The 12,050-nt window shown below is 42.3% G+C and overlaps 1 protein-coding gene across 50 annotated transcripts in view; it reads left to right on the forward strand.

The window, feature by feature from the left end:
* Nucleotides 1-12,050, forward strand: part of ATG13 (autophagy related 13) — a 57,317-nt gene that overhangs the window by 20,201 nt on the left and 25,066 nt on the right. For 38 of the 50 annotated variants that reach the window (XM_054661057.2, XM_009460138.5, XM_054661047.2 and 35 more), the window contains 4 exon segments: nucleotides 6,914-6,995; nucleotides 7,981-8,061; nucleotides 8,511-8,630; nucleotides 11,759-11,805. In XM_054661057.2, coding sequence (XP_054517032.1) covers nucleotides 6,927-6,995; nucleotides 7,981-8,061; nucleotides 8,511-8,630; nucleotides 11,759-11,805 — 317 coding nt within the window. In that variant the 5' untranslated portion in view covers nucleotides 6,914-6,926. 50 annotated transcript variants of the gene reach the window in all.

A 12,050-nucleotide genomic window follows, 5' to 3' on the forward strand; every position in this document is an offset into this window, starting at 1 on the left:
TTTAATAATTTATTAATCTTTCGTTTGATGGTAAGCACTTTTTTATGTTCAAAAAATAATGTTTTTCCAGGGTTCAAGTGATTCTCTTGCCCAAGCCTCCCGAGCAGCTGGGATTACAGGTGTACACCACCACTCCTGGCTAATTTTTGTATTTTTTTGGTAGAGACAGGGTTTTGCCATGTTGGCCAGGATGGTTGCAAATTCCTGACCTCAAGTGATCTGCCTGCCTCAGCTTCCCAAAGTACATCAAAACTATTTTTCATATGGAAATAGCACCCAGATGAGAACAAGCGCAGGCTATTCAGAGCAAAAGAGTCAGCTGTTATCATTTGCATTTGGCAGAGACTCAGAAGCGGACAGAGGAGTGGGAAAGCTTTATAGTGGGGGAAAAAGGGAAGGTTTCAAGTTTTCCCTAATTGGAGGCTCCTGGCATAGGGCAGCTGGCGGCAGGCTGACTAGAAGCAGGGCATCCTGTGTGATTGGTTAGGAGGTGCATATTTGGCTTTCTTCAGTTGGTCCTAAGTTGGAGGACGTGGGGACCAAAATGTAGGGTATTAAGTCCTAGCTCTTTTGGGCCAATGGTTTTTTGTTTTCATTTTAAATTTATGATTGATACATAATAATTATACATATTTATGGGGTTCGTGTTTTGATGCATGTCTAAATTGTGTAGTGACCTATTCAGGATAATTAGCATATTCATCACCTTAAACATTTATTGTTTCTTTGTGATGAGAACATTTAAAAACCTCTCTTTTTGACTGGGTGCGGTGGCTCATGTCTGTAATCCCAGCACTTTGGAAGGCTGAGGCAGGTGAATTGCTTGAGTCCAGGAGTTCAAAACCAGCCTGGCCAACATGGCATAACCCTGTCTCTACTAAAAATACAAAAATCAGCTGGGCGAGGTGGCACATGCCTATAATCCCAGCTACTCAGGGAGGCTGAGGTACCAGAATCACTTGAACCCGGGAGTCGGAAGTTGCAGTAAGCCAAGATCGCACCATTGCACTCCAGCCTGGGTGACAGAGTGAGACTCTGTCTCAAAAAACAAAACAAAAAAACCTCTCTTGCTATTTTGAAATATATATTATTGTTAACTCCAGTCATTCTGCTATGATATAGAACACTGGAACTTATTCCTCCTATCTAACTGTGGCCTTGTACCTGCTGACCAATTTCTCACCATCAACCTACACCCTACTTCCCCATCCTCTGGTAACTCCTATTCTACTCTCTACTACTTTAATAACAACATCTTAGATTCCACGAGTGAGATCATGCAGTATTTGTCTTTCCATGCCTGGCTTATTTCACCTAACATAATGCTCTCCAGGTTCATTCATGTTGCTGCAAATGACAGGATTTTACTCTTTTTCTGTGGCTAATTTCCATGATATATATATTCCACTTTTTTTGTTTGTTTGTTTTTTGAGACAGAGTCTCACTCTGTCACCCAGGCTGGAGTGCAATGTTGTGGTATTGGCTCACTGCAACCTCTGCCTCCCAGGTTCAAGCCATTCTCCCACCTCAGCCTTCCAAGTAGCTGGGACTACAGGCGTGTGCCACCACACTCGGCTAATTTTTATTTATTTATTTATTTATTTATTTGAGAAGGAGTCTCGCTCTGTTGCCCTGGCTGGAGTGTAGTGGTGCAATCTCGGCTCACTGCAACCTCCGCCTCCCGGGTTCAAGTGATTCTCCTGCCTCAGCCTCCCAAGTAGCTGGGACTGCAGGCACCACCACCATGTCTGGCTACTTTTTTGTATTTTTAGTAGAGACAGGGTTTTACTATGTTGGCCGGGCTGGTCTCGAACTCCTGACCTCATGATCCGCCTACCTTGGACTCCCACAGTGCTGGGATTATAGGCGTGAGCCACCATGCCCAGCTTCCACATTTTCTTTATCTTCGTTGATAGACATTTAGGGTGATTCCATATCTTGGCTATTGTGAATTGGGCCAATTGTCATAGTGGTTATTGTTGGCTTCCTGGACTAGTTGCTAGAGATAGTCTGACTTCATTGACTCATTAGTGTAGATAGTAGGTTGGCTTCTTGGGCTGGTTGCTTCAGGTTGTGGGTCAGAATTCTGTCTTTATATATATATATATTGCCCAGCTGTAACTGTAACAGGTCCATTGTTCATTTCGTGCAGCAAGTGAGTATGCGAAGACACTGGGTTGCAGCAGAGAAAAGAGGTTTAATTGTAGGGTTGCCAAAACAGGAAACAGGAGGAGCCCTCAAATCCGCCTCCCAGGGAGTTTGTGGGTAGAGTTTCAATTTAAGAGTTTGAGAGTGGGCTGAAGTGTGGAGATCATTGGTCAAAGTATGCAGGGTAAAGTCATGGCACAGAGAGATGAAGAAGCTATGTTCTTACACTGGTTTGGTTTCTCTGTGGGGGGGCCTTTAAACTGTTTGGTGTCAGCTATTCTGCTGTACTTCAGGATCTGCTTATGCAATTTTTTTTTTTTTTTTTGACTGGGTCTTGCTCTGTCGCCCATGTTGGAGTGTAGTGGCACGATCTCAGCTCACTGCAGTCTCTGCCTCCCAGGCTCAAGCAATCCTCCTGTCTCAGCCTCCTGAGTAGCTGGGACTACCATGCCCAGCTAATTTTTGTATTTTTTTTTTCTAGAGATGGGGTTTCACCATGTTGCCCAGGCTGGTCTCAAACTCTTGGACTAAAGTGATTCTCCCACCTTGGCCCCCCAAAGTACTGGGATTACAGGCATGAGCCACTGTGCCCATGTACTTAAGCAATTCTTAAACAAAAGTCTTATGATTCTAACATCAGGGAGCCTGTCTGTAGAACAGTAGGGATGCAAATGGTTACAAGGAAGTGGGTCAAAGTACAGCGTGATTAATGGTTAATTATATTTCTGTCCAGAATTCTTGTTAATCTTCTAAGAATGGCTTCATAGCCACTGTCTGTTAGTATATTCAGTCTCTTGTTAAAAAATAAAAAATAGGTTCCATCAGAATGGCAAGCCACCTCTGGGAGAAGATATTTGCAGTATGTATATCCAACGAAGTACTTGTATCCAGAATATATGTTTAAAACTTCAGTAAGGAAAAGAAAACCCATGGTAAAAATGGGCAAAAGGCTTAAACTAGCACTTCACAAAAGAAGATATCTTAGCTAGAGCCTCTGTTTCCAGCTACTCGGAGGCCGAGGCAGGAGGATTGCCTGAGCCTGGATGATTGAGGCTGCAGTGAGCTATGATCGTGCCACTGCACTCCAGTCTAGGCAACAGAGCAAGATTTTGTCTCACAAAATTAAAAAATACAACAATAAGATAGGATATCCAAATTGCTAATAAGCATATGAAAAGGTGCTAATAGGGGAAATTTCAGTCATCAGGGAAATGCAGATTAGATGAGATACTACCAGATACTACTATCTTTACCAGAATGGCTAAAATTAAAGAATAAGTATTACCAAGTGGTGTATAGATTTATAGCAACTGGAGCACTCGAACGCTGCTGGGACTGTGAACTGGTACAGATACTTTAAACCTTTCTGGCAGTGTCTGTTTAAGCTAAACATACGTACCATGTACTCAGTGACCCACCATTAACATTCCTGACTTTGTCTCTGATAGCAGTGAATGTTTACATCCACCAAAAGACACATATAAGAATATGATAGCTAAAAACAGGAAACAACTCAAATGTTTATCATCAGTAGAATTTTATTTATTTATTTAAGATGGAGTCTTGCTCCATTGCCCAGGCTGGAGTGCAGTGGTGCGATCTCAGCTCACTGCAACCTCTGCCTCCTGGGTTCAAGCAGTTCTCTGCCTCAGCCTCCTGAATAGCAGGGATTACAGGTGCCCACCATCACACCCAGCTAATTTTTGTATTTTTAGTAGAGACGGGGTTTCACCATCTTGGCCAGGCTGGTCTTGAACTCCTGACCTGGTGCTCCACCCGCCTCGGCCTCCCAAAGTGGTGGGATTACAGGCGTGAGCCACTGTGCCCGGCCTAGAATTTATTTTTAATATTATGTTATATTCATGAGATAGGGTACTATGAAGCAATGAAAAAGAATAAACTGCTGCTATATCCAACAATATAGATGAATCGTATTATAGACATAATGTTGAATAAAAGCCACACACAAAAAAGTTAATATTATTGATTACATTTGTAAGAAATTCAAAACAACCCAATAATCTGTGGTGATATAAATCAGTAATTATTTCCTTTTGGTGGATTTATAGACTGAGAGGGGTGTAATGGAACCTTCTAGAATATTGGATATGTTCTATAACTTTATCTGGATTGTGGTTATATGGGTGTATACATATAAAAATATTTATTGACCTGTACACCCAAGATTTGTGCATTTCAGTGCATCTAAGTTATACCTGATTTTTTTTTTTTTTTTCGAGACAGAGTTTTTTACTCCTGTTGCCCAGGCTGGAGTGCAGTGGAGCACCCATGGCTCACTGCCCATGGCTCACTGCAGCCTTGACCTCCAGGGCTCAGGCCATTCTCCCACCTCATCCTCCCGAGTAGCTAGGACTACAGGCATGTGCCACCATGCCTGGCTAAATTTTTTTGTATTTTGATTAGAGACGGGTTGTGCCATGTTGTCCAGGCGTCTCCAACTCCTGGTCTGTGATCCTGCAAGTGATCCAACTGCCTCAGCCTCCTAAACTGTTGGGATTACAGGTGTGCACCACCGTGCCCGACCAAAAAAAAATTTAACGTGTACCCATTATTTCCTCTTTCAGCTCTCCTTTTGTTTAATCTTTTCCTTAAAATCTTTTCCCAGTCTGGCTTCCCTGTTTTTGTTAAATGAAACTCTAGCCTCTCAGTTATCCATGTTTAAAACTCTGCTACTCCTTTGTCCTGTTTCTTAAGTCAGTCATTAAATCTTATCAGCTCTTCCTTGTTTTTTTGTTTTTGTGGGGGTTTTTTTTTTTTTTTTTTTGGATGGAATCTCACTCTGCCACCCAGGCTGGAGTGCAGTGGCGCAATCTCAGCCCACTGCAACCTCTGCCTTCTGGGTTCAAGCAATTCTCTTGCCTCAGCCTCCCAAGTAGCTGGTATTACAGGCGTGTGCCACCACACCCAGCTAATTTTTGCATTTTTAGTAGAGACGGGTTTCACCATGTTGGCCAGGCTGGTCTCAAACTCCTAACCTCAGGTGATCCACCCTCCTCGGCCTCCCAAAGTGGTAGGATTACAGGCGTGAGCCACCGTGCCTGGCCTTCAGCTTTTCCTTTAAAATATCACCCAGTCATGCCTATGCTAGATCATGCCTTGATCACAATCCTTAATTATTGCCAAGGACCTAACTGATTTCCCCATTTTTCATACTCAAAAGTGTTCTGCATTATGCCCGTAAAGCTATCTTTCTAAAGCACCATTCAGGATGTTGTTACCACTCTGATTGTGTCACTTCCTCTCGTCAAAAGCCTTGGGTGAGCTCCCCTGTCTCACACACTAGGTGCAGATCTGGCTTCTAGACGCTGATTGTATTCAAGATGCTAATGGTCTGGCCCCAACCAGCTGTATTACTTCCTGTGAACAAAAGTTCTCTGCAAAGGAATTTGGAGGAAAGAGACTTTATCCCAGTGAACAGTTTGTAAACTGGCAGAACAAAGGGAGGGTGCAGGTTTTATAGTGCCTAGGTTCAGAGTCAGGTCTGTTTATGCAAAGGAAGGATTGAAACTTGCCTAGTTCTGGTTGGTCAGCATAGCCGAGTTCTGATTGGTTGATACAGCTGACCCCTGATTGGTTAGTTTCCAGGCCCAAAACCAGAGGTCTCTCAGACATTTGTTTCAAACGGCTGAGGGAGTTCAGGGGTTGGGGGTTGGCGGTTCTTGCCCAGTTTAGCTCGGGATCAACAGCTCCAACAACGTGTCCAATCAACAACGGCTTGATTGTAAAAAGGGAGGTCTTCTACTACTTTTATACATGTTTTTGAGAACAAAGAGTACATGACTACTTGGTCCCCCAGCTATGGCCATCTTGTTCTGTTTTAAACATGACACCCCTCAGCTGCGGGAGTCTATTTTATCTGCTGGCTCAGGACGTCCATTAACATTTTCCAACTATACTCAATCCTTTGGAAAACTGGAGAAAACTGGAGTACTTAATATTTCTAAACCTAATTTGCTCTGTATTGTTTATACCTCTTTGTTCATGCTCGTCTCTCTCTAAATGCATTCTTTCTCTCAAATCATCTCAAATCATTTCAACCTGGGAGGGCTTTTGTTTTGTTTTGTTTTGTTTTGTTTTGTTTTGTTTTTAATGAGACCGGGTCTCACCATGTTGATCTTGCCCAAGCTGGTCCAAATTCCTTGGCTCAAGCAGTCCTCCTGCCTTGGCCTCCCAATGTGTTGGGATTACAGGCATGACCCATAGCGGCCAGCCAGGGAGGGCATTCATGGTGTGTTTCATGAAATCCATGAATCCCCATGAAATTTTATGCAAACATTCCTATATGTATGTTTTTTTCTGGAGAAAGGGCTTTTGTCAATAGATTCTCAAAAGCCCATAACTCCCCAAAGTTAAATTGATTTAGTGGCCTTTGAAGGAATATAAATTAACTAATGTGTGTTCAGCAAAGTTTATGTCTCATTAAAATTTAGTCCTGAATCTGCTGGATGATGAAATAATTTTGAATGGATAATTATATTTAAAGCTCAAAGTTTCAGAATCAGGTAAAATGTTCTCATTCATTTTTTAGGTTCCTAGATGTAGCTCAGTGTGGAATCTGTTTTCCTCAAGAGATAGTATCTCAGTATTTTTCACTTTGGTATCTTTAGTTAAAGGAAATTTTTTTCCTCCCACTCCCACATGATTATTCCTAGGCTAGTAGACAATACCATCTCTGTATGCTTTGATGTATCAATGCCTTTTTAAAGATATTAGTCATATTTTTTTCACTTTTTTTTTTTTTTAGATTCCTATAGGCAATGGAAACTGATCTCAATTCCCAGGACAGAAAGGACCTGGACAAGTTTATTAAATTTTTTGCCCTCAAGGTAATGTGTCCATTCTCTTGAGCCTAGAACTGTTAGAAATAACTTCCGTGCTTCTCCCTTTTGCGAACAACTCTCTTTGGAAAGTAGCATAACAGCTTGCAGCTTGCCCATTTTAAGGGATACTTCTGTCTGTTGTCAACCAAACTGTGAGGTATGGGGGCGGTATTGGGGGTGTAGCTAAAATGTAGCTTCCAATTTTCCACAGCTACTTGTTCAAAAAAAAAAAATTTTTTTTTTTTTTTTTGCCAGTCTGTTTGCAGAAATGTCAAACTGTTATGCCAGGTTATTGGCACAGTATGTTCCCTTTGGGTGGGAACAAAGACCATCAGCTGGAATGGGCAGCATTTTGGACATCTTTCTTTAAGTTTCAAGTAATCCTGAAATGTTCAACTTTTATATATTCTTCCCTTCCTGGTAAATGAGGAATTAAAATTGAATTTTGAATGCCATATTTTCCTAAATCTAAAAATCATTTCTACCTATGTCACTCCTCTCAACCATTGCCATGCTAGAACAATCCATGTAGTTGATTTTAGTTGTAAAATTATGTGGAAGACTTTTGCCATATGGGCCAAATGATATGAATAATTGTGGAATTTTTGTTTTAAATCTACCATGGTGTTATAAGTTTGTGGCAGGGAATATTTAAAACCACAGTTGGACACGTTTCTTTATGAACATCATAGCCACCATGCTCAGCTTTCCTTCTGCCATATGAATATTACAGTTTCCAAGCCTCAACCTGTAATTCCTTTCATTGGTTGACACTGTACCCTCAGGAATGTTTATAAAGTTATTTTTTGTATGTGGTGTTTTTTCTATCTGTTCTCAAAAATTAAAATTATACTGTTTCCCAAAGTATACTTATGATTAATTGGCATCTTTTAAACTCTGTATTGGGAGGATTTTAACCCTGATCGGGAGCCAGATTAGTCTAAGACTTTTCATCATTTTAGGATTTCTTTTGTGTTTTTTTTTTCTTTAGACTGTCCAAGTGATTGTCCAGGCTCGACTTGGTGAAAAGATTTGCACTCGTTCATCATCTTCTCCAACGGGTTCAGATTGGGTAAAATTCTATTATTTACTAAGATGTATACTGTAGTGTTTGTCACAAGGAATGTGTAAAGTTCTCAAGTGCAATAATAAGTAATACCATTTATAATATTATAAAAGTAAAATATCTAATTCCATTTGATCCATTTACTTGAAAAGGTTGTTCTTATTGTATGTTAATCCTGAATTTATTTGGTTCTTAACTTTCTGCTGTGATAGATGAAAAGCTTAGTCCTTGTAGGATAAAAATTGTGTCTTAGCTAATTTTTGTAATGATAATTACCTTTTTCAACTTGAGATTTGGGGCTTTGATGCAGGATTATCCCTTAGGGGAAGGGAGAAGTGAATGAATTGTCTTCCTTAATCAGCCACAGCAATACTTGCGTTACCCAGCATACACTAATTTCTTTTTCCATAATGTTCCTGTGAGTGTTTCATGCAAAAGTCCCTTTTGTTTTCTAGTTCAACTTAGCAATCAAAGACATCCCAGAGGTTACACATGAAGCAAAGAAGGCACTGGCAGGGCAGCTGCCTGCGGTCGGGAGGTCCATGTGTGTGGAGATTTCACTTAAGACTTCTGAGGTAAGGCTATGGCCAGGTTGGTGTCTTCATTTAGCACTGAAGGCTTCTCACACTCTGAGTCCAGTTCATTTCTCAGTCTTATTCCTGCCCCTTTCCTCTCTGATATTCTTATCATTCTCTGAGGGGGTCATGGTTTTTTTTTGTTCTTTTTTGTTTGTTTGTTTTGTTTTGTTTTTTTGAGACTGAGTCTCGATCTGTCGCCCAGGCTGGAGTGCAGTGGAGCGATCTCGGCTCACTGCAACCTCTGCCTCCCAGATTCAAGTGATTCTCCTGCCTCAGCCTCCTGAGTAGCTGGGATTACAGGTACATGCCACCATGCCTGGCTAATTTTTGTATTTTTAGTAGAGACAAGGTTTCGCCATGTTAAGTCAGGCTGATCTCGAATTCCTGACCTTGTGATCCGCCCGCATTGGCCTCCCAAAGTGCTGGGATTACAAGGGTGAGCCACTGCGCCCACCCTGTTTTTTGTTTTTTGTTTTTGTTTTTGTTTTTGAGACAGAGTTTCACTCTTGTTGCCCAGGCTGGAGTACAGTGGCACGATCTTGACTCACTCCAGCCTCCGCTTCCTGGATTCAAGCGATTCTGCTGCTTTAGCCTCCCAAGTGGCTTGGATTACAGGAGCCTACCACCATGCCCAGCTAGTTTCTTTATTTTTAGTAGAGACAGGGTTTTGCCATTTTGGCCAGACTGGTGTTGAACTCCTGACCTCAGGTAATCCGCCCACTTTCGGCCTCCTAAAGTGCTGGGATTACAGGCGTGAGCTACTGCGCCTGGCCTGTTTTGTTTTTTGAGACAGGGTCTTGCTCAGTTACCCAGGCTGGAGTGCAGTGGCACAATCATGGCTCATTGCAGCCTCGACCTCCTAGGCTCAAACAGTCCTCCCACCTCAGCCTCCTGAGTAGCTGAGACTATAGGCATGCACCACCATGCCCAGCTAGTTTTTGTATTTTTTGTAGAGATGGGGTTTCACCATGTTGCCCAGGCTGGTCTCAAACTCCTGAGCTCAAGCGATCCGCCTGCCTCAGTCTCTCAGAGTGCTGGGATTACAGGGGTCGTGGTTTTTGAACTTATTATTCCAACCACTTGGTATAGGCTCTTTTCCCTCTTGTTCACATGACATACTTCTGCTCATCCTTCAAGACTTGCGTGCTCTAGAAACTTTCCCCCTTTTAATGGGAGATATAACTGCAGTCTTTACTTAGACTTCGTATGCTGCTTTGTTTATATTTGTTTCTAGTGTGTGACTTGCTGGGTGGTGGTGGTGGTTGCTTTTTGGGTTTTTTTTTTTTTTTTTTTTGAGACAGAGTCGCCTAGGTTGGAGTGCAGTGGCATGATCTCAGCTCACTGCAACCTCCGCCTCCCGGGTTCAAGCGATTCTCGTGCCTCAGCCTCCCGAGTAGCTGGGATTACAGGTGCGTGCCACCATGCCTGGCTATTTTTTGTGTTTTTTGTAGAGATGAGGTTTCACCATGTTGGCCAGGCTGGTCTCGAACTCCTGACTTCAGGTGATCCACCTGCGTGGGCCTCCCAAAGTGCTAAGATTACAGACCTGAGCCACCATGCCCAGCCTGCTATTGTTTTGAGACTGGGTCTCACTCTGTCACCCAGGCTGGAGTGCAGTGGCGCAGTCATGGCTCACTGCAGCCTCAAATTCCTAGGTTCAGGGGATCCTCCCACCTCAGCCTTTCCAAGTAGCTGGGAGTATAGGCTGCACCACCACACATGGCTAATGTTTAAAAAAAAAAAAATTTTTTTGTAGAGACAGGGTCTCCCTGTACTGCCCAGGCTGGAGTGCAGTTCTGCTTATAGCTCACTGCAGCTTCAAACTCCTGGCCTCAACTGATCCTCCTGCCTCACACTCCAAAAGTGCCGGGATTATAGGAGTGAGCCACTTTGCCCAGCCTGTATTGTGAGTTTTAAAAAATGTTTTTGCTTGCCTTATTTCACATTAGGATTGATGCAGATACTGTTTCAATGTATTTTCACTGATAGATTATAAGGCTGTATGGTATAATGAAAGGTAAATAGAATTTGGAGCTACACAGAGCCAAATTCAATCCCAGCTGAGTGACTTTAGCCAAATTACTTAACCCCACCCTCACTAGCACTTTTTTTTTCTGCTCTGTTGCCCAGGCTGGAGTGCAGTGGCACGATCTTGGCTCACTGCAACCTTCCCCTCCTGGGTTCAAGCGATTCTCTTGTCTCAGCTTCCTGAGTAGCTGGGACTACAGGCACCCGCTACCACGCCCAGCTAATTTTTGTATTTTTAGTACAACTCCCAAAGTGCTGGGATTACAGGCGTGAGCCACCATGCCTGGCCCAGCAATTGTAATTCTGAAAATTTTCCCAAAGAAATTAATTGAGTTTGTGGGAGAAGTTTTAGTCTCAAGGTTGTTTATCACAATTTTTGCAGTAATGAAAATTAGAAACAACCTTTATGTTCACACGAAGATGAAGATACCCCAAAAAAAGAATAAAGAAACAACCTTGGCCGGGCACAGTGGCTCACGCCTGTAAACCCAGCACTTTGGGAGGCCAAGGCAGGCAGATCACGAGGTCAGGAGATCCAGATCATCCTGGCTAACATGTGAAACCCTGTCTCTACTAAAAATACAAAAAATTAGCTGGCTGTGATGGCAGGTGCCTGTAGTCCCAGCTATTTAGGAGGCTGAGACAGGAGAATGGCGTGAACCCGGGAGGCGGAGCTTGCAGTGAGCCCAGATTGCACCACTGCACTCCAGCCTGGGCGACAGAGTGAGACTCTGTCTTTAAAAAAAAAAAAAAAAAAAAGAGAGAGAGAGAGAGAGAAACAACCTTTATGTCCAAGAATTGGAGGACTGGTTGGATAAAATGATAGTCATATGGTGGGATACTGTGGAACCATTTTAAATGATTTAGAATTTTTAATTATAAGGAAAATTCCATGACGTATTTATTAAGAAAAAGCAAGTCATCAAAATAGCATATAGACTGTGATTGCCCTTTTATTTAGAGAAGAGGCTTGTTCGATTATAAGTTGATATCTATTCTTTTTGCTTATCTATACCTTTTAATATTTTTATAGTGACTGTAATGCTTTGAAATTAAAAATTTTTTAAACAAATATTTTAAGTTTGTCCTTTCTACAGGGAGATTCCATGGAGCTGGAAATATGGTGTCTTGAAATGAATGAAAAGTAAGTGCTGCGTCTTAGGGTCCTTGGTTGTGGTTGCTGAGGATAAAGTAGATGACATCATGTGAAAAGCAGGGCTTTGTTTTCAGAGTCAGGGAGGGCATTCTGACCACTTAACAAAGCCAATAGATCTTTGCTACAATTTGCTTCATCCTTGGCTTCCAGCCTGGACACAGAGATGACCTTCAGAGGGAACATCAGTCCAGAGAGACTCAGATACTACAGGGAAAGGAGCAGCAGAAAAAGCT

Source organism: Pan troglodytes, chromosome 9, assembly GCF_028858775.2.
Source record: "Pan troglodytes isolate AG18354 chromosome 9, NHGRI_mPanTro3-v2.0_pri, whole genome shotgun sequence".
NCBI classification, from domain to species: Eukaryota; Metazoa; Chordata; class Mammalia; order Primates; family Hominidae; genus Pan; species Pan troglodytes.